This window comes from Leopardus geoffroyi, chromosome B2, assembly GCF_018350155.1.
Source record: "Leopardus geoffroyi isolate Oge1 chromosome B2, O.geoffroyi_Oge1_pat1.0, whole genome shotgun sequence".
Classification (NCBI taxonomy): Eukaryota; Metazoa; Chordata; class Mammalia; order Carnivora; family Felidae; genus Leopardus; species Leopardus geoffroyi.
Genome location: NC_059332.1, coordinates 72244391 through 72268151, shown reverse-complemented (window position 1 = coordinate 72268151; position 23761 = coordinate 72244391). Strand labels below are relative to the sequence as shown.

At 40.0% G+C, this 23761-nt stretch overlaps 1 protein-coding gene across 4 annotated transcripts in view; it reads right to left on the bottom strand.

Annotated features, from left to right (window-relative positions):
* The window catches only part of BCKDHB (branched chain keto acid dehydrogenase E1 subunit beta), a 205007-nt gene that overhangs the window by 170460 nt on the left and 10786 nt on the right, over positions 1-23761 (bottom strand). For all 4 annotated transcript variants that reach the window (XR_006717361.1, XR_006717360.1, XM_045498874.1 and 1 more), the window contains exons 2-3: positions 22015-22092; positions 20274-20342 (exon numbers count right to left, since the gene is read on the bottom strand). Coding sequence is in view for 2 of the 4 variants with exons in the window: in XM_045498874.1 (XP_045354830.1) it covers positions 20274-20342; positions 22015-22092 (147 nt within the window). In the remaining 2 variants the exon portion in view is untranslated. The remainder of the gene's footprint in view (positions 1-20273; positions 20343-22014; positions 22093-23761) is intronic.

Sequence of the window (23761 nt, the reverse complement as noted above, 5' to 3'; positions counted from 1 at the left end):
ATTAATTATGATAAGAGTTAGTTCTAAAAATCTTTCATTGCATTCAACATTTCCAGCTTGCTATGTTCCCGAAGTTATGCATCAACTTTAAACAGATTTTTACTTTTTAATGAATAATAAAGAAATCTTAAAGGGTAAAATAAAAATGATTTTGATACTTGGAAATTGGATCTTCTTTTGTTTGCCAAGAAATTCAATTACAATTAGCAATTACCAGATGAGAGATGAGTATAAATATGGAATATTGGAATGAAATTATTTTAAGATGAACAAAGTGCTCAGCATTATCATTTAGATGGGATACAACTGATTCATTAAAGATTTTAAGAGGTGGACCAAACTGAGGATAGAATAAGAATAAGATATCTCAAGAATACCCTCCTAAACAAGCCTGTTGGAGAAATGTGGGAAGGGACAATATCAAGGCCTCCCAAATCCTCTTGACATCATCAGAGGCTTTAATTCTGACCCAGTAAAACATAACTTGATAGGATTTGTTGTACCCAATGCAATATTTACACAAAATACGTACCTGACCATCTACAAGGCACTGTAGTTGGATACTACAAATGATTGAGATAAGCAAGATATCATTTAAACAACTACAAACGTTTAAACACTCGAAAAACTTATGTAACAAGGACAGAAGTCAACTGGAAATAACTATGACACAGGAAATAATATAAAAATAAAATACTATTACAAGAGAGGGGGAAGTAAAATTCTTTCGGAAAGATGGGCACAGAGGGATCATGCAACATTTCATGAAAGAGAAGGCATGCCATTGGCCACTCAAGAATGGGCCCCTTTTGAGGAAGAGGGGATAGTGACTGAAGGCACAGAGGTAGGGCATGAAGCTCAGAGTTTGGGAAGTGAACCAAGGAAGCTGAAGCATAAAGGGATTAGAGGCATTAGTGGGAGATGAAGGTGGACAGGTTTGCTGTGTGTATGCAAGTCAGCAGTGGTTAAAGGGGTGGGTTTAGATGGGACTCCACTTTCTGGTTGTGTCAGTTTAGACTATGCTTCAGTTTGTTCATTCATATCCTCAAATGACAATAAAAATAATGAACCTGCCTAGAACTGGGGTTGATGTGAGGTGTAATAAGAGAAGCCATGTACAAGTTCTTTGCAAATCAGGAAGCATTATAAAAATGTAAAGTATTATTATCAGGATAATAGTAAATAAAAAGGGTTTGAGAACACCACACAATCAATGGGATTTAATGGATGTTAGTTGGGAGGCTAAGGGTTGGCACTGGGAGGTACTGGGACCATATGAGGTCTTCAAGATCCCCAGACCATCAGGTGGGAGAACCCACTCAGCATTGCATCCTGCACACGTTCAACCCAAATCCATCACAGCTCGAAGAGGTGAGTGCACTTTGACCCTCCACAGTCAGTTCTCTGTTTATCTGGGGTGAAGAGTGGGTTAGGGAAGGAAGGTCAGCTTTGGTGACTGGCAATTCTAAACTAGGAACCAAATCTTGTTCCATTAGCAAGACCACAAACAGGTACAGCAGGAGATCTGCATGCACCTTTATCCAAAGATCCCAAGGATTACCACTGAGCAGAAGGGGGTTATGAACAGGAGGCCTGGCTTCTGCTAACCTGCAAGAAATAACCCAGGGGTGAGAATATAGAGTTGGTGATCAAAGCAACTCCTGAGTTGAGAAATGAATGAATGCTGCTGCTGCCATGTATCTGCAGAGGCCTGGAGACCACACAGGTCAAGGACTGGATCCAAGGGAGCCTAACGTCTTCCAGTGTGCTGCTTGGAAATAAGGGCCCCGTTGATCCCAATAGACCACAGTTCTATTTAAACAAGCACCCAGGGGCGCCTGACTGGCTCAGTCAGTTAAGCATCCAACTCTCGGTTTCAGCTCAGGTCATGATCTCACAGTTCGTGAGTCTGAGTCCTGCATCAGGCTCTGTGCTGACAGTGTGGAGCCTGCTTGGTATTCTCTGTCTTCCTCACTATCTACCCCTCCCTCATGTGCATGCGCAGTCTCTCTCTCTCAAAGTAAATAAACACCATCCTCTTGGAAGCAATGGCATCTATATTACTCCTCTCAAGGGTACCTGATCAAAGCAACATCTGGTCCCTAAAAGGTATGTCGTGTGCTTTCACTATACATTTGAGTATGACCCTTACAGCAGCATGGAACCAACTTAGCATTCTCAGAGCCCTGCACATCTTCAGGAACTGTCCAGCTCTGGCTTTGACGAGGACTATGGACCCAGGAAAGACGTATCATAACCAGTAATAAATCAACCACTGGCATTTTGACACCTGAACAGAAACTAATATTTTGTTTCTGAGCATGATCAATGTGATTTAAAGAGATAAAATTCTCACTTATGAAATCACCTTATCTTAAATGAAATTGAATTTAAATAAATGTAATCTGAATGTTTGGGTTCTAGGAAATACGTACTATCACACTATTTAAGCGTATGTTCAACTCTCCTTTAAGTGACAGTTGGCGGGGGGGGTGGGGGGGGTTGGGGGTGCCTGGGTGGCTTAGTCGGTTGAGCGTCTGACTTCGGCTCAGGTCATGATCTCACAGCTTGTGAGCTCGACCCTGGCATTGGGCTCTTGTGCTGACAGCACAGAGCCTGGAGCCTGCTTCTGCGTCTCCCTCTCTCTCTGCCCCTAACCCACTCGCATTCTGTCTCTGTCTCTCTCAAAAATAAATAAACATTAAAAAAAAAATTTAAGTGACACTTGGAAAGAAAAACCACAAAAACCCATTTCAGTCAAATTGATATTTACAGTCTTAAAAAACAACAACAACCAAAACCCCCAGTTTTATCATGTAAGAAAGATGAATACTGTGGCTCCTCTACCTTTTATTAAAATTAAATTGACATGGTTATTGATGTGACTATAAATTTCTTAAGTGAAGCTATCTAAAACTTAAGAGATGAAAGCTGGAGTTCAGGGAAATGTACACAAAAATATAATTTTTCAAATATATGTACACATAGCTAATGTTGAAAATGACTCCCAAAAAATGAATATAAGAAGTATTTCTGAATAAAGCTGTAATAACTTCACTTTGCTTGAATACAACCAAAGCTGTTTTTCCAGAAAGTCAAAAGAAATATCTTCGTCATCTTTGTGATACCAGCTGGAATTTAAGGGCAAGCCATCTAATTTTTTTTTTTTTTTTAGTCTTCATTCATTTATATGGAAATGAGATGTTTCCTAAAACATATCTGTACCCAGTACCTACGTCAACACTAAAGCTCAAAGCACACAAATTCCGGCAGCTGATTCCTGACTATAAGTGAAAACAGCATGCCAACATCGTCTAAAACCCATGTGCGTCATTCACCAAGGAGGACATTACCAAGCTGTCAACTTCAATTAACCTGCCTAGCTTTATAAATAGCCTAAACTTCCCTATCTAAATAGGTTGGTGCCCTTTTCTCAGAAGCAAAGGGAACAACATGACAAAGAAGCATGAAAAATAAATGAGCTTTCCCCTTTGTAAACAGGAGAAAGTTGACATTAAACCAATTCTAAGTCCAAATTGAAGAGCTATTAATAAAATAAAGCTCAAGAGAATCAAGAACCGGTTTTAACCAGAAAATAAACATTCACTATCAGCTCTTTTAAAAATATCTGTGAGTCTCACTGCTATAGAAACTAATTCAATATACGTACACAGGCAGAGATACAGAGAGATACCGTAATTATGATCCTTAATATGGTCCCCAAAGTAACACAATTTAAAAGCCCCAAATGATTGATATTCAGTCAAAATTAAAGCCAGTTATTTTTGAAAATTCAATTATATCATTCTATTCTAAATATGAAATGTTTTATGATTTTTATAATTTACAGCATTACAATTTCTTATGCTAGTTCTAGATGCTTCTTCCTCTAAAAACAATCATACCCAACAAACCCTGCATCACTTCTATAATCTATTCACTTATGGAAAGCACTTTTCTAGTTCACACTCCAATGAGTAAATGAAAGCAGAATCAGAAAACAACAATGGAATTTATCAAAAGGCAAAAAATAACTGGTCCAGATCATTAATCAGGCTAGTGAATCCATTAGTCCATCTAACTAGTATCTACTGTGTGGAAAAACACGGTTCGTCACCATATTTATCTCAGGTAAAAATGTGTGAATTTATGTATGTACATGTGTACTTATACATACATGTGTCTTCTGGGTAATGCTTACCAAGCTTGCCATAAACATGATAATGGAAAAGGGACATCTTACAATAAGGATGCTACTCAGCTCACTAAAATATCTAGAACAACCAAAAACTAGTCAGTTAAATAAAAGACTTCTGACCAAAAAACATTACAAAGTCCCCTTAGAGCCTCACTCGCAGCAGTATTAGAAAATTCCAGTAAAAGGCATTTGCTGGTATGCAATACTCTTACTGTGTCAGTTAAACGAATCACCACTTTATTCGCACTAGATCATGACAACTGGCTTCCCTTTTTTCCATTCATTCAAACAACTTCTGTGTCACTATTACGAGCATCACAAGAGATATGAAAATGAATTTTATGTACAAGTAAAATAGGGGTCAAAATAAACATGATGAGTTACGGATACAGCACTAGATGGAAACCAATGAGAATAACTAAGAGAAATTACTTCTAGGTCGCGAAGGCTGTGAGGAAGATGTGCTAGGTCTGGTAGCATAAATCAGATTTGAAGCCCAGGGAAGACTTCCCCATGGGTACAACTGGCGAGCACTGTGGATGCAGCCAAGAATATGGGGGAGGGAAACTAATGTTGGGAAGAAAAGTCAAAGCCAAATCACTTAAGATCTTAAACGCTAAGCTAAGAATACTGGACTTTAGTACCAAACATGGGGAAGGTTTCAAGGAAGGATATAGTGTGATCAGAACTGCATTCTGGGAAAACTCACAGATGTACACAATATGAACTAGAGTAGGGAGGAGAGTGAGAACAAAGGCTCTTATGACAAATATTATAATCATTCAGATCAAAGGTACTAAGTATGTATGAACTATGCTAGGGACAGTAGTGAGAGAAAACCCAGGGTAAAGCCAACAGAACTTGACAATACCTCGTTTTAAATCTGAGTTCTTTTTTTTTTTAATGTTTATTTATTTTTGAGAGAGAGAAGAGTGTGAGTGGGGGAGGGACAGAGAGAGAGAGGGAGACACAGAATCTGAAGCAGGCTCCAGGCTCTGAGCTGCCAGCACAGAACCCAACATGGGGCTCGAACCCACAAGCCGTGAGACCATGACCTGAGCCAAAGTTGGCTGCTTAATCAACTGAGCCACCCAGGTGCCCCTTAAATCTGAGTTCTTTTGAAGATCCAGAAGCAGGATGCAAGAAGCAGATAGAGCTTGAAAGTCACTATATATAGTAAAATGCAAGGAAAACGGTTTCCACATTGATCTAAAACTAATACGCACATATGCAAAAGGGGGAGTTTCACTTCAAATAAACTGGACACTTTTTAGTGTCAGATCTATTTCTAAACAAAAGGTCAGGAGGAAAGCCAGACAGTATCATGATGCATAACATGATGGAAGCCTTTAGTTTGGCCCAAACCAGATGTCCAGCTAAAATAAGCCATGATACACAGCATAGTCCGGGGCTTCAAAATTAAAGAACTCTAAATTCTATATGCTGGAACAGGATAATCATTAGCTCCTCAAAGCCTCAGTAGTCTATTTCGGACCCCCCTTTGCCACGAAAATTTTCTTTAGGTCAGCAAGTCACCAATGGGCTCTTCATTGCATACCCAATCAACACTTCTCAGTCTATCTTTCATTCAATGTTTAACCCCTGCCAACAGCCCTAGGTCCTTTCCTTTCCATTTGTCCCAGCTTCCAAAGAATGGCAAGTCTCATCAGTTCTTCCCCGACTTCACTGCCCCCCTTCCTGACTTCATCTTCCCTCCACTGCCATACATTACATTCTCATTACCACTCAGATGCCACAGTTCTCAAACTGTGGTCTTCAGACCAGCAGTAGCAGCACCATCTGGAAACCTGTTACATGTAAAAATTCTTGGGGAGCACCTGGGTGGCTCAATTGGTTAAGCGTCCACTTCAGCTCAGGTCACGATCTCATGGTTCATGAGTTCAAGCCCTGCATCAGACTCTGCTGTCAGTGCAGACCCTGCTTTGGATCCTCTGTCTCCCTAACTCTCTTCCCTTCCCCTGCTTATACTCTCTTTCTCTCTCAAAATTAAATAAATGTTAAAAAAATTTAAAAACAAAAGAAGTAAAAATTCTTGGGCCCCACTTGAGACCTACTGAGCCAGAAACTCTGGGGTAGGGCCCAGTAATCTGTGCTTGGGCAAGCCTTCCAGGTGATTCTGATGCATGCTCAAGTTTAAGAACACCTGGGCTCCCTGCCTTTAGTCTCACAGCTAGCTCCCCATGTTGTGGCCAGAGTCACCTTCTAAATTACCAGTTTAATTATGTCATTTGCCACTTTCTACAATAGTATTCAAACTGTATGAACCCATTTTAAACAGGAAAAACTAAGACTTCAAATGTTAAATTAAATTTGTATTTTAATGTTATTTGAATTTGTGCACACATAATATAGTCTTATAAAACTAGCATTAATTCCTTATATTTATCAAGCATATGTCAGTATAATCATTTTTTTTCCAAAGAGAACACAAAACCAGAATATTAAACAATATTAACTGGCAATCAGGTTTTTCTGAAACTTAATCACAATGTCAGGTTTAATCACAGAAAGATGAAGTGGTAGGCCTGGTCATAACTGTGAAACCTTGAGGAAGTTACTTATCCTCTCTGTGCCTCAGTTTCCACATCTGCAAAATGGGATAATAGAATTTCATAGGATTGTGAGAATTAGATGAGTTAAGATACATAAAGTTCCCAGGACAGCGTTGGCCACACAGAAAGCATCTTAAGAGTTTGTTGCTGGTGCACCTGGGTGGCTCGGTTGGTTAAGCCTCTGACTCTTGATTTTGGCTCAGGTCATGATCTCACAGTTTGGGGGTTCAAGCCCCGCGTCAGGCTCTGTGCTGACAGCTCGGAGTCTAGAGCCTGCTTCAGATTCGGTGTCTCCCTCTCTCTCTGCCCCTCCCCTGCTCGTGCTCTGTCTCTCTCTCTCTCTCTCTCTCTCTCTCTCTCTCTCTCTCTCAAAAACAAATAAACATTAAAAAAAAAAAGAATTGTTAAAAAAAATAAATAAAATACAAATAAAAAAAGAATTTGCTGCTATTAATCATCACTATTACTAATGTTATACTAATGTAGCTAATACCTGTACATGTAAGCATGATACTGACCGCTAGGTACCCCCAATATACATTCTCCCTTTTTTCTACTTTCTACAGTGACTGACCGCTAGGTACCCCCAATATACATTCTCCCTTTTTTCTACTTTCTACAGTGACAGAACCCCATGGTTTTAGCTGAGCACACGCCCACACAGAATAAATACTACATTTCCCAGCCTCCCTTACCTCTACGTGCATTTATACCTACCCTCCCCATGGAGAATAACCTCTAGGATGCTGCCTGGTGGTGGAGATCTAAGAGCTTCTGAAAAACACTTTCGACCAATTTTCCTTATTCAAGAGCATTATTCCCTTCATCCCTATTCCCAGAGGAACTTGGTGTTGCCAATTCCTGAGCCTTTGGGTAATTGTGCAACATAAATTGGGCTGGTTCTTGGCCACTCCACTGCCCCTTCCAGGTTCTGTTTTTCCAAGCCTATTAAGCCCTTTACCTTCCGGAGTCCAACACTTTGTTCACCTGGTCTCCAATCCCACTCTCCCCATCCTTGTAGATTTAGGCGTCTACAAAAGAGGATCCCCTAACATTTTAGTGGGGTTTAGGGAAGGAACAAAAATAGATGCTTATGTTCAATTCTCTCTTTTTCCAGAACTTTCAAGTGCCATTTTCTATAAAAACTCTCCCAGTGCACCACTTAGTTCACCCCCTGGCATTTAAATTCTGGCTTAAATAAAAGAAACAAAGTTACTAGGCACCTTCTTACATAGTTTTATATTGTTATTTCATTCTTACCCTGTTATTTTACTCACCACGTAATTATGCTTTGGCCCAGTAAGTGTACTGGGATTTCCTTAAAGGCAGAGACCACATCTTAAAAGTTTTAGTACCTTCTAGAGCAGTAGTTCTCAAACTTGGCTGCACATTTGAATCACCTGGGGACCTTTTAAAACTCCAACACCCTGGCCGTACCCAGAGCAGTAACCCAGAATCTCTGGGGTGAGACCCGAATCTCTGGGGTGTCCTACAACACAGGGGCCAGGCAGAGAAGCACCACTGTGAACAGTGCTGCTGCTGTCTGGAGACCCACTTCAAATACTTATTTTTTTTTTTTTTTTTCAACGTTTATTTATTTTGGGGACAGAGAGAGACAGAGCATGAACGGGGGAGGGGCAGAGAGAGAGGGAGACACAGAATCGGAAACAGGCTCCAGGCTCTGAGCCATCAGCCCAGAGCCCGACGCGGGGCTCGAACTCACGGACCGCGAGATCGTGACCTGGCTGAAGTCGGCCGCTTAACCGACTGCGCCACCCAGGCGCCCCTCAAATACTTATCCCACGTGTGTACACATACAACTGAAAGGCATCTACCTGCCTGGAATGGCATCTCTGACAAACTCTTAAGGCACCGTAAACTGGTCACAGGAAAATAATCTGAGTAATCCCAGGACATAGTAAAGAAGTGCCTCAGCCCAAGACAACGTTTGGAGGACACTTTAACAGTAACCACTTACTTCCTGCGCCCACCGCTCAATGTAGCAATGGTAAGGGTCAATGGGGGCCTTTCTCTGCTGAGCACGCTCCCGCCCACCGCTGCCTTCATTATCCCTTCGTTACTTGTGAGCACTTGGCCTCGCAATCCAGATCACATGCTTGAAGGGACGCAGGGCTGTTTTGAGTGGCAACCTTCCAGTTCTGCAGAAACTATAAAACTGACCCAAACAAAGAAAACTGGTGGAGTTGCCAGGCAGCAGAGACTCCAGAATATCTATATAGGAGAGGCTTAGGAGAAGCATTGTGGTTGGAGAATAGAGCCAGACAGCTTGTCCTAATCTTACATTTTCATAGCTACCCTGCTGTTTTAACTTAGATTTTATGTATGCATGAGGTGGTTTGGGGAAACTGTGAAGATTAAAGTCACCTCAAGCACCCCTGAGACCTCAACATTAGCAAAATCAGGAACCACAGATCCTGCACCATCAACCGAGGCCTGTTCATTGCCTTTTTTGGCTGTCCTCCAGAGGCTGGACATCAGGCCACTTAGGGCTGCACACATAGTGATGGCAAGAAAAGGACAGGCAAGGCCAAACTGTGACAAACCACTAAAGCCTCCAAAAGGAGACCCACGAGAAGGCAGCGGGGGGGACAGATGCCGTGTGATCTGGAAGGGAGAAAATATATCCAATGCTACCCACTGGGCCGAATCCTTTAGCAGAATTAGGGAGGAGAGGCTGTTGCTATTAAACAAAGCCTCTGCTAGAAACCAAAAATAGATACAAATAATACCAGAAGGGGACCTAAAAAAAACAAAACTGAACAAGGAAATCCTGACACGTTAGATCCATGTCTTGCAGTGAGAAGAGTGGACCTACAGCTCTTCGCCATTTCTGAACAGAAGTGCAGTCATTGTAGCCACAGTATCTAACTTTTCTTTTTTTTTTTCTTTTCTGTCTTTGTCTTGTAATCTCGACACCCAACGTGGGACTTGAACCAATGACCTGAGATCGAGAGTTGCAAGCTCCTCTGACTGAGCCAGCCAGGTGCCCCTAACTTTTCTCTTTTTATATACAGAGTTAAAACACACTGTCAGCAGAGTTGCAACCTTCAATATTGAAAGTAGAAAAGCAAAGTAATTATTTTATATAATTAAAATATTAATTACAGAATTAATATTATAGAATTAAAAACAGAACAATGAAAAGCTCAATGGCTACACGGTCCTTGGGAGGAACCTCCAGAATCTTTGACAAAAGAAAAAGGTGACTTCTTCAGACAAATGACTGATTTGCCCTATCAAACTTAGGAAACTGTTGGTTGAGAATGCTACAGAACTTCTCTCTTTAATGTCTACCTATCAGTATTCAATTTAGATCTGAATAGATATAAAATGGTGTATGCCATTTAAATGTTCCTTTCTCCCTGTTAAGAATTAACATGTTTCCAAAGTGATTTAAAAGTTTCCTTTCAAATTTTAAGGAGCCCCCACGTCTTCCAGAACAAAACGCTCAAATTTAGCAGCTACAGGGTCTTGATTAATTAAGAATATAATACTGTGTTTGTGTTTCTGGCTTAGAAACTAGTGTCTTTGTTTCTGCTGGACTCCCCGCTGGCAGAGACCAGAAGAGGAAAACATGAGGGTTAAATGAGCAGCGTGCCCAGAAATTGAGAGTGGGAGAAATCTCTTATTACCAATGATGCTTGAGTGTCCGGGAGCCAAAACTGCAGAAAAAGAATCTTTTGGCTAATTTAAGGTTGGCCAGATGCCACCATTTCTGGCTGGTGGCCAGAGGACCTCGGGGGGAGAGGGATGGCAGGACGCCACCAGAGAAGGTCAAGCACTTCATTGCTAAAGCTGCCTTTGGGTGTAGCTGCTCACTAGGAAACTGAAAACTTTTTGTCCAACAAGCTTCCCAAGTGATTCCTTAGCACATGACATTTGCCAACCTTTACCTAACTGATCCCTTATCCACTCTGCCAATCAAAGCAACCAAGAAATTTCATCTACACTAAACGGGAACAGAAAACAAAGCACTCGCTCCAATCCTCTAGGACTTTACATACGAGGCTTCGTTCAACAAATACCTGTCAAATGACATTAAGGCTATCTTCCATGCAGGGCTGTTTGTACTGGCTACTTCCAATTGGACTGGAAAATCATTTTTCCTGGTGAATTTAATTATTACATGAATTTCTAATTGCACTGAAGTCACTAGACAGTGGAATTACAAGTTAGAAATGAAGCACAGACTGTAGAGCTATGTAACAACCTACGCACTTAGATTCAAACCTCTTGAGACAGGTATGTGACCTCAGGTAAGTGACAATAACAGGTCAATATCTGAGCGCAGTGTCAACACAGGGTTAACATGCCCATCAGGCAAGCTACTTCTAGAGGGAAAAGCATTCTCAGTTGTAATTTAATGGGCTTGTGATTGGCTTCCTCGAGCTGAACAGCACAGAATTGAGGGGGCCAGGGACTCCCAGATCTACAATCTGAAATGTATATGAGAATTGTTATCCTGCTGACCCCCTTTCATCCCTGATACTTTCTGAGATCTAAAAAGAAAAACCTTATAATTCCAAAAGTATATTTGAATCAAATAAGCAGCAATTCTGAATATATGAAAGGTTAAAAAAAAAAATCACCGGCTGCAATATGTAAAAGTTAGAAAGTGAGCTGTCCAAAATAAAACAATTAATAATATCTACTGCCTCCACATTCAAGAAATACTAAATACTGAAGAAAAGTGTGTGTTCTTCCCATTGTCAAAAGTACCAGTCTGGGGCGCCCAGCTGGCTCAGTCAGTAGAGCATGAGACTCTTGATCTTGGGGTTATGAGTTTGAGCCCCACATTGGGTGTGGAGATTACTTAAAAATAAAATCTTAAAAAAAGAAAAAAAAAAAAAAGGTACCAGTCTGGAAGAGGAGATTCATAAGACTTGACACCAGATTTAAATCGGAAGCTAATTTTACAGCATCATCCTTAATATTAAGGACATATGATATATGGCATACTGGACAGTGAAAGTGTAAAACAAAGGATCTTTTACTCTCCTTAACGTGTTTTCAATATAGTTTCATTTTTCTAATTCTGTGATGTTTACAAAAATATGACTTAATTTTTATAGGTTCTGACAATAATGACCCATAATCCCATTTTTTTCTGGTCTCCTTCAATTCAAGCCTATCTCCTAAGCCCTATTGGTGCTCATATTTGATAATTTTAAAAGCCTGCTATTGTCAAATAAGGTTGAGAAAAACTGGCTTAAGGGCATTACACTCGGATGTTCAAAATGTCAAAGAGAACACCTGTTGGCAGCTCTAACATTTACTGTTTGATCAGCTATGGAAAAACAGAAAAACTAGTTGAAGCAGCAGCTGCCATCCCAGAACAACTTAATGCACTAATCAGAAAACATGTTCACAAAAGAATCACAAAAAGAATTTTTAAGAACTTTTTCATAGGGGTTATTGATGGCTACTGATGGGTTATTCCTACTCAAATCAAAGCCCTTAAGCATTGTTTATTAAAATTCCTTGTATATTCCTTCCATTCTTCATGTTTTATAAGAGTTGCTCATTTACAAGTAGAAGGAAAAACAACATAATGCAAAAAGCTCAGAACCGGGTTCTGGGAAGCTTGAGCTTGGGATCTGGCTCACTCACTCACCACTCAACAGTTTGGTACTATCTAACTTCTCAGAACTTCAGTTTCTAGATTATGTGGAGGACTAGATCCAGGTTTCTCAACCTCAGCTTTATTGACATTATGGGAGGGAGGGGCTGCCCTGTGCACTGTAAGACCTCTGTATCTCTGACCTCTACCTACTACATGCCAGTAGCAATCCCCTGTTGTGACAAACATGTCTCTAGACTCCTGTCTCCAGTTGTGCAAAATCACCCCCAGTTGAGAATCACCGGACTGATTCCAGCTCTGATATTCTACAAAATATATTCAATCTTATTTTCTTTCTTTCTTTTTTTAATGTTTATTATTTTTGAGAGACAGACAGAGGAGCAAGCAGGGGAGGGGCAGAGAGAGAGGGAGACACAGAATCAGAAGCAGGTTCCAGGCTCCCAGCTATCAGCACAGAGCCCAACGAGGGGCTCAAACTCACAGACCACGAGATCATGACCTGAGGTGAAGGCTGCTTAACCAACTGAGCCACTCAGGTGCCCCTTCAATCTTATTTTCTTAAATGTTATTTGTTAAGACACTGGTCAACCTGCCAATTGTGAGACATGATTTTGATTTTTAGATAAATTAAAATACAATAACAACTTGTACCAATTCTAATTTTAGTAGATTCTAAAGTCTTTTGGGGATGAAAATTCACAAAAGAACATCAAAACAATTTATAAGGAAAACAAATGTAAATGAAGTATATCTCAATAATATTTTCATCCCATTTTCTAGGGTAACTCCTTCAACTGGAAAAAAGAGATAAAGGACACATTTAAAATCCTTTTATTTTATATTATTTTATTTTTAATCTAGTCTATCCAATGTGTACTTTTAGAGGCTCTCATCCACGTGGGGTGCCTGGGTGGCTCAGTCAGTTAAGCGTCCGACTTTAGCTCAGGTCATGATCTCACAGTTTGTAAGTTTGAGCCCCACATTGGGCTCTGTGCTGACAGCTCAGAGCCTGGAGCCTGCTTCAGATTCTGTGTCTCCCTCCCTCTCTGTCCCTCCCCTGCTCACACTCTGTCTCCCTCAAAAATGAATGAACGTTAAAAAAATTTTTTTTTTTATATAGAAAACAAAGGGCCTTGTAATACCAAGAGCAATATAAAGTGCTTGACTTTTGGGAAGAAAGACATTTAAAGCTAACAATTCTTTTAAAATATTTTTTAATAAGCATATTAGGAAAAAAGTTTACACCATCTCAATACCTGGTTTTACTCTAAATTCATGGAACATTTAAATATCTTACAACCTATGTCTGGTGTTCAATCTGCTATGAAGTCATAAATGTATATACTTCATAGGGAAAATAAATCACGTACTGCATTTCCCTCAGGAATTGCCATTATTTTACCAAGTTTTTGCTTCAGTAAAATTAGTTTCAACTGCCTAGAAGCCAAGCGTTCTTTCACAGATTGATATTCCTGACATCATGTCCGAGAGGATGATTATCACCCAAGTAATCCTTTCTCTGCAGAAGGTCACTTTTGCTGTTGAAGAAGTTAATTTCATAATTCACGTAAAAGTATTAGAGACTTGTCAAAAGATTTTTCCTTTCATCCCCCAAATTTAAAACTTATACTGGGAAAGGACTTATGAGAAAATTAAGGGCCTAACGTGCTCATGATTCTCAAAGGACAGAACAATTGCTATACTCCTAAAACCCTTAAATATAAAGGAAATTGAAACATAAAGCAAATGTACTCCTCTTTTGAAAGAGACACACAATCACAAAGAATACCAAAATATGAGCTCATAAGGAACATCTAGCTCTTTCCTTTACTGATGAGGCCACAGAGGCTGAAAATCAACTCCCAAATACTGGCATATTATAGAGGAGAACATATCTTCTCCACATGCCTGCCCTAGTTTTCCTTCCTGAATCCAGTGTATTGAAGTGTCTGGTTATACAATTTCTATGATATTTACATAGGAAAACAAACAAGTGGTTATATTCGTTTTCCCAAGCTGCTAGGACAGGCCACAGTTGTGGTGTACAGGAATGAATATCGTAATGGAAAACCATCAAATCCCATGAAAAGGCAGATGTTTGGGCCAACAGACTAATTCAGCAAGTCCTCTGCTATTCCTTTTCTCACCTAAGTTTCCCCCAATAAGTGAACCAAAACAGAGCCTTACGAACCACAGCCCAGCAATGTTCACATTAATATAGAATAGTATTAAATAAAACGTACACTAAACCTGACATACCAAAGTGTTATGTGAATAAAACACAGACAATATAGAGAAGGACAATAATGAGGACAGATTTTGTATGACACGTGGAATCTTATATAAATGAAAGGATGTATGACATTCAACATAAAATCATACATACCCTAAAAAATCAACTACTTTTTGAATTGCCCTCTCCTACCCACTGCTTCCCTAGAACACACCTAGTTCTAACTGTTCTCCCAAGCAAGGGATCCCTTGCTTAAAGAGGCTAAAGCTGACATTTGGTGTGCAATGTGTCAATGAGGTCAAACTATCTATTTTCAGTTTTCAAACCACCCTATTATTTTGTTCCATCAAAAGGATAAGGAAGGAGAAAAATGGTTGAGTGGTGGTAAACTCACCCATCTGGATTGTCTGGAGTACAAAAGAGCTCTCTCGCTCTCTCTCTCTCTCTCTCTCTTTTTTTAACAGCATGGTCCCTAATTACACAGCTCCTTCTCTTTAATATTAAGTAGCATTCAGCATCACAGTAGTAAGTCAGTAACCTGAAATTCTTCAAATTCTCCGTTCTGATGGAATTTAAAAGGCTCCTCGGCAGTTCCAGGGTATTGGTACCAGGCCAACAAGGACAGTGTCATTTCAAAGTGTAGGCTGCCACCTACCGACTGTGATCCATTCTCTCAACACTCAGCTCCTCCCCAGAAAGCTAAACAATTCCTTGCAAGATGTTCTTTGCTATGCCATTTAAAGCAATGCATTCAACTATATCAATATAATCTTTTAAATACAAATGCTTTTAACTTCAAAAAATACAAACATGCCTTTGTATAGCTAAACACCCTGGCCTGTACTCAAAAGGGCAGAGAATTATTTTTAAAAGATACATGCCATTTTTTTTAATACAGAAAAAGTTCTATTCTAATATATTTCTCTCCACCATTCCCTTTATTCTTTACTCTTAAAAATTGAAGCTCACTCCTTCTCATTACACAGAGCTGGTGATTTAATTGTTCACATTGATCAACCTGGAATTATTCAAAACTTCAAGTCATAGTCCTAAAGTGCTTAGAAAAACTCACAGCAGCTGCTGACAATAAAGCTAAAAAAGCTAGCCCTTAATTAGCTCAACCCCCTGTCGTAGAAACATAAATCTGCAGGTGCCCTCTAGGAGTAGAGGACTTTTTCAAGTGAGAGTTTCTCCCTGTTTTAACCTTTTTAAAAGAAAAATAATCAGACTAACCAACATCATTAAAGGGAGATAAGGAAATCCCCTCTCCCAGGCAATAGGCCACTGTCTTGGTGAGAGGGTGAACCACATTCACTTAATAAGTACTGCCAGACACAATATTAGGAGCTAGGGATGCACAGATGACTTAAATATCTGTTGCCTTCCTGAAGTTGTCCGCTGCAGAGATCCGGTAGGGACGCAACTGCAATGCAACCTGCAATATGTGAAAAACATGAAATCTGAACAGTGAAAACTAGCACTTGGGTTTGTTTGGGAGGGTCAGGAAGAGCTCCAGAGAGGAAGCTTCTGAAGGCAAAATTGGAGCTTACCAGGTAATCAGATGGGAGAGAAAGATCCAAATGGTGTGTGCAAAGGAAGAGAGATGGAACAAAAGGCAGAGGCTCAGAGAAAACATCTAGCAATTCAATATGGGTAAAGAATAAAATGAATTAGGGGTGCCTGGGTGGCTCAGTCGGTTGAGCATCCGACTTCGACTCAGGTCATGATCTCACGGTTCGTGAGTTCGAGCCTCGCGTCGGGCTCTGTGCTGACAGCTCAGAGCCTGAAGCCTGCTTCAGATTGTGTCCCCCTCTCTCTCTGCTCCACCCCTGCTTGTGCTCTCTCTCTGTATTTCAAAAATGAATAAACATAAAATAAAAATTTTTTTAAAGAATAAAATGAATTAAAAAAAAAAAGAATACAATGAATGAGGTTAGGTAGGTAGGTAGAGGGCAGAGCTCAGTCTTTTGTACATCCCACCAAGAAATGTGCCTTTTAGAATTATCACAGCAAAGTAGGGACTGGAGGGAGGGTGACTGCTAAGAAAAGGGGTAAAAATGTCTAAGCAGGGAGGATTAAGGATCTGAAAGCAGACCAGGGAAGCAAGAATACAGAGACCATATCAGAGACAAGCTGTGAAGATGAATTTGTAGGACGTGACTGGGGGTGAAGAATGAGAAAGGAGGAAGAGACTAGAATTCCCCCAGTTTCTGGCTCAGGTAACTGAATGGATAGTGGTATGTTCACTGAGACAGGAAATGCAGTGGGAGCCGTGGATTTGCTGGGTGGAGTTTGAAAACCGGAGTTTGGAAATGCTGAGTTTGAAGTGGCTGGAACACTGAGGTGAAGGTGTACCGTGGAACAATGAATACACAGATCTGAAGCCCAAGCCAGAGGTCTAGACTGGATTTAGAAAATCTGAAGTCACTTGTGTGTGAGTAGTGGGGGACGTGGATGAAATGCCCCAGACAGAATGGGTACAGTGAGAAGAGCACCATGGATGAGAGAGAACCTGGCAGACAACCAACAGAAGACTCGCCAGCTTAAACAAGCGCTCGGCATGTTACCACATTGGCTAAGGCAAGACAGACTAGTGAGGGCTAGAATCTGCTCAGAAGCATAGCTACACCAGATGTAGACAAGACTAAGTAAACAAAAGTATAATTTGACCTCTGGTTTCCAGTTCCACATGCAAAGAGCTTGGAAGTAGCCACTCTGTCCTAACAGCAAGCGAAAAGCTGAACAGACTAAAAAATCAACAACTCTTGCCCACAAGGCAAGGGACGACACAGAGCAAACTGTTGTCCTCAAGACTAAAGAGACAGACAGATGAATATAGGGAATTTGACTTACCAGAGCAGAGACTGACGAGCAAAAACCACTGCAAGAGCCAGTGCCAGGATAGGAAAACTTGAACTGTACTTGAGGAATTGATGGAGGTTCAGTGTGTACAAGTCTGAGAGTTAAAAATTCCAAGGAATCCAGTCAGAGAGAGGCCTCCACAGTTCTATGAGGCTCTCCTCCAGGAGCTCTGATAAACATCGGAGAAAAATCCCCTGTTGCTTCCAGCTGGGGAAGCGGACAAGGAGCCATTTTGAAACTTGCCACAGCACTCCCTTTTTTTTTTTTTTTTTTGTAATGTTTATTTATTTTTGAGAGAGAGCATGAGCATGAGCGGGGGAGGGGCAGAGAGTGAGGGCAACAGAGGATTCGAAGTGGGCTCTGAGCTGACAGTAGCAAGCCCAATGCAGGGCTTGAACTCACAAACTGCAAGTTTATGACCTGAACCAAAGTTGGACACTCAACCTACTGAGCCACCCACGTGCCCCACAGCACCCCCTTCTTAAAAAGGCCTGACCTCAAGTGAAACCAGTTGACTAGAGCCTAATCTGCTGGGTATGTATAATTAGTGTAATTGACATGGGAAAAGGAAAATGGCCAACTCTAGTCAGCTCCATCCATCCTGTCCCACCTGACAGGGAAGAAAAAACACTTGTGAAGTTCACAGTCCAGAGGCATCAGCTCAATAAAGGACTTAGACCTATCACAAGGCTATATAATGCTTCCATCCCCATACACCTCACTCCCGCATCCCTAAATGCCTATGTACAGCAATTCCTTTTACCCAGCGCATCATGTCTAGCTATCAAGAGAAAATTACAAGGCAAACCAAAAACCAAAAATCACAATTCGAAGAGACAGAGTAAGCAACAGAACCAGACATGGCAGGGATTGGAATTACCAGACCAGGAATTTAGAACAACCATAATTAATGCGCTAAGGGCTCCAGTGCATAAAGTAAACAGTATGTAAGAACTGATGGGCAATGTAAACAGAGCTGAAAATCCTAAGAAGAAAACAAAAGTATAATTCTATGTTTTAAACATTAGTTACTATATGCAAATATACTCAGATATATTCAAATATGGTCTAGAAGTGTGTGCATCAAGATGGGTACCATTGTTTTTTTTCATACTTTAGAAGTATGGACAATTTTTATGTTCTCCTTTATGCTTTTCTATATTTTCCATATTTTCTACAATGCATATGCATTGCTTTTGAAATCAAATGTTTAAAGGTTTTTAATTTTTTTTAAGAGCTAAAGTTTGTCGGAGTCTGAATTCGCTGGAACTAACTGAGATAGTGTGAGGTAGTCGAGATTGGCCCAACCATCTCAAAATCTAAACAGCTGTTAGAAACAGGAGACAACAGAGGGACAGGACTCAGAAAATCAACCTGCTATAAAGAGAAAAGGGCTTCCTGGTAAACAAGATGGGCCATGCCATGGTATCTTGGATCCAAATATAATATAACCTCAGAGAAGAGTAGAACAAGAAGGAACAACAATTAGGAAAAAAATATCGGAAAGACCCTCCCTCCTTACTTGCATCCACCCATGAGCTTCAGAGGGCAGTGGCAAAGGTAAGAAGAAAGGTAGGAGTGAACTCCTCCCCCTAAACATAAGTGCTTTGCTGACTTCCAGATCAGTTAAGACTCAGAGAAGAAATGAATGAAGTCAAATCACCTCAAAGTCACCCCTAACAATAAGGAGTTGAAATACATTCCTTACACAGCAAGTCAGGGCAGGGCAGGAGTGGGGGGTGTTGGGATGGGCCAAAATGTACTCTAACAGTTTGAAGTCTGAGTCAAATGAAATAAGTGAAAGCAATAGACAGAAATCAATCACATGCCAAGCAAAAGGCATTGATCAGCCGAGGTAAAATATCTGGAAGGATAATGGGACCATTAATTTATGGGTCAACTTGGCTAAGTGATGGTGCCCAGTTATTTGGTCGAAGACCAGCGTAGATATTACTATGAGAGTATTTTTTAGATGTGATTAACATTTAAATCAGTAGACTTTCAGTGAAGCGGATGAGTCTTCATAATACGATGGGCCTCACCCAATTATTTGAAGGCCTTGGGAGAAGAGGCAGGTCTCCCAAACAAGAAGAAATTCAGATTGAAGACTGCAACACAGAAACGCTGCCTGGGTTTCCAGCTTGCTGGCTTACCCTACAGATTTCAGACTTGCCAGCCCCCTCACTGTGTGAGTCAATTCCTTAAAAAATAAATTTCTCTCTCTCAATATAGATATAGGTAAAGGCATATAGATACAGGTATAGACATAGATTATAAATATACAGAGGTACATATACATACAAATAGATATAGATGCATATATAATACCTATATACACACACATATATAGATATAGTTATGCAGATATATCCTAATGCTTCTAATTCTCTGGAGAACCGTGATTAGTACAGGTAATAAAAGATGAAATCTATTAACAGAGACCAATCAGGCACAATCTTGAACTAGAGGCAATGGAAGTGAAAATGGCTAAGGTAGGCAGTAGTAAGAGATGAAAGCTTCCTGGATTTGAATGACATAATAAACAATACATTTAACTACGATTATTTTGGCATCCATAATATGTGTAATATGAACCAGGTCAGGGATGCTACAGTTAGAACACATTGGAAGAACTCTAGACCAAAGGATTCTATGGATGGAAAAAAACAAATGCAAAAACAAAACCGACAACTATTTATACAATAAAGATATGGCGAACAATTCAACAGGAATATTCTCTATTTTCAAGATACTTAAATAAAAGTTATACAGGAATACTATTCACATATAAAGATGTTAACTTACCATATTTGTCTCGCAAGCCAACAGTACATCTAAAGACTCCACCAAAGGCAACATCTTCACCAAATATTACTGAAAAACAATGTTTAAAGAACATATTTTATTTGATAATCCCTAAATTACACTAACAATGAAAAATAAGTAATTTCAATGTTTACATTTTAAAGCAGAAAACAGAAATAGATCAAAGGTTTAAAATTAGGTTTCTAAACTTCAACATTACTGACGTTCTGGACTGGATAATTCTTTTCTTGTAACAGCCTATTCTATACATTGTAGATATACAGCAGTATCCCTGCCCCCTATCCCATGGATGACAGTTGCCCCCCCACACACACACAGTCCTGACAGCCAAGAGTGTCTGGAGACTTTGTTAAACATGAGAGGAGGAAGGGGGATTAAAATCATCCCAACTGATTAAGAACCACCAATCTAGGATGTCATTTTGTTTTACCCATGAAGAAAATGAAGCCAGAGAAGTAGTAAAGTAACTTGACAAGTCAGAAAGAAAGCAAGAGGCAGAACTATGACTCACACTCCAGCCTCCTGAGTGTCTGGCCAATGGTTGTTTTCTTTCATATATGGTATATAATAAAAGTCAACACTCTGAAGGGCTGAAGGAAAAATATCCCAAGCTGAGAGAACAGTTACAAATAGGAAAAGGACTTAAATCAAGTAAAAGGAGGCAAGTATGGTGGGACATAATGAGCAAGGCAAAGAAAATAAAAATGGGTGTTCACAGAGGTGAATTCTATTCCTATATATGCACCTGACCAGCTCTGTGAACCTCAAGGAAACAATTCACCCTTATTTACTCAAGATCATTCTCAGATAGCATTCAAACAAAGCAAAATCTAATCATCCACTATTATAGTTCTTACTTTCTCCTAACAAAATAACCCGTTCTTCACTTGACCTTAAAACTAGGGATTTTCAGGGGCACCTGGGTGGCTCAGTCAGTTAAGTGTCTGACTCTGGCTTAGGTCATGATCTCACAGCTTGTGAGTTTGAGCCCCACATCAGGCTCTGTGCTGACAGCTCGGAGCTGGAGGCTGCTTCAGATTCTGTGTCTCCCTCTCTCTCTGCCCCTCCCCTGCTCATACTCTGTCTTTCTCTCAAAAACAAATGATAAAACATTTAAAAAACTTAATAATAAAAACTAGGGATTTTCAAGTGGAAGCCCAAGGTATACCAAATATATATATATTGATATATACTAATACATATAAGTAAAGCCAATCAAATTTAGAAAACATACAGCAGGACAACTGTTTTTATATCAATGACTAAATTTGATAAGCTACTTATTTATTACAGTTATTTCCAAAATATCTTAAGTTGAATGACAATGTATTTCAAAGGAAAGCATGGAATCAAATCTTCATTTCATAAACAGATTCATAAATCTGAATGAAGTGGTACTTCCCATTTTTTTATATGCTGAAGAAACAGAAGTACCCAGTAGGTATTAATCCAGAAAGTATTAATATAATATCAAAACCACACATACTATGGGGAAAAGTTGACTTGAAGATGTTAGATATACATCAGAACTAATTCACCATGAATTAATTTAAAAAATGTGTTAATAGCATGATCTGATAACCTTAATCATTTGATCAGATCTTTTAAAAAATTTCAGGTAAATGTAATGTTAACCACTGAGCTCCAGACTCAAGATTTCCAGCAAATTTTTGATTCTGAATTAACACAGCTACCGTAGTCAAGCAGAAAGGAATTTTACCTGCAGTAGGATCTTTAGCCAATGAGTTATCCAAGGCACTTGTTATCGCCTGGAAAAGATTCATTTTCTGAGTTTGCCCTGTGAAAATTAAAAAAAAAAAAAAAAAAATTTAAGTAACATTTCCTACATTGTAAAGTATATTAAAAATAACCAGTTTCTTAACAGTTGATTACAACATGATTAAAATCAATGTAGAAAAGAAAGTATAGAATATACTATGTGAATTTATTGGATTATTCACAATGATGCTGGTTCTGTAGAAATTACAAAAGCAATACAGGCTTCGGAGCTTGACGACGAAGCAAAAGTGACACATATTAAACAATTAAAAAACAAGTATAAAAAAGGAAAAATGAATATAATCCAGTCACCAAGTGTGTGTAGACCATAAATAAAAGCCAGAAAAGATAACCAGCCAGAGTGAAAGTGGTCTGAGATTATATTCTGTACAGGTGTTAAGAATATAAAACCTAGGGGTACCTTGGCGGCTCAGTCAGTTGAGCGTCTGACTTTAGCTCAGGCCATGATCTCAAGGTTCGTGGGTTCAAACCCTGCACTGGGCTCTGTGCTGACCACTCAAAGCCTGGAGCCTGCTTCAGGTTCTGTGTCTCCTTCTCTCTCTGCCTCTCCCCAACTCACACACACATACACACTCTCTCTCTCTCTCTCTCTCTCTCACTCTCTCTCAAAAGTATATAAACATTACATAAGTGTGTGTGTGTGTGTGTGTGTGTGTGTGTATGTGTAAATCCCTGACAAATACACGTGACTCAAGGCACATGTTAAATATGCCAGTAACAGCAAATGGTCATGGGCCATAAAACAATGAGGAAGAATGAGGAAGGCTGGTGTTTAGAGAATACTATAATCCCATGCCTCAACACACCAGACTTGGTCCTTCCTTCTGTCTCACTGCTCAAGTAGACTCTCTGCAAGCCAACTTCTAGTTCCCTAAATAGACAGATAGGATGGTTAAATGTAACAATACATGTAAAGTTAGAACAGTGCCCAAACACAGTAAGTGCTGAACAAATATGAGTTATTTATTATTAGAATCTGGACTTTTTCCATGCCCTTCATCTTGACTTTGGCATTATTCTGAACGGTAGAAAACTTTGTTTAATAAAGTTCCAAATGTTGGAACTCAGAAACATCATACTTTAGAGCTTTAAGTCTTGGTGCTGCCCAGGACCTACAGACATCCCAGAACTTTAGGTCAGCTCCTCTCCAAAAGTACTCTTCAGGATGGAGAGAGGCTTCTGCCTGAATCTTCTCTGATCCACAGGCCATCTTCACGTTAACCCATAGCTAGCCATGCTGCTAGCAAATCCCTTGAATACCGCTAATTACCCTGAGTACTGTCCCATCTAACCTCTGTACTCCTTGGTAACTTGCTGTGTCCCAAAAGCCAAGATCTAATTCACAATGTGGGTCACAACAGCTAGTGCTGTTGCCATCAACGCTCTGGCCATGACACATGCTGGTCACTCACCCTTTTCTTGAAGACTCATCTTTGTCCCAAGCCCAGCCTGGATCCACAGCAGGCTCTGATCTATGACATCTTCCATCTCCCAATATCCACTGACGCTCAACCTTCTCTTAACTGCTCTGACCCTTCCGCACTGCTGAATGCCCAGGCTTCAAGTCTTGGCAATATCCACTCAAAAATGCCCTGCTGCCATCTGTGCCAAGAATAAAGTCCTGTTTCTACTCTTATTTTTGGTGGGGATAATGGGAATTCATTCAA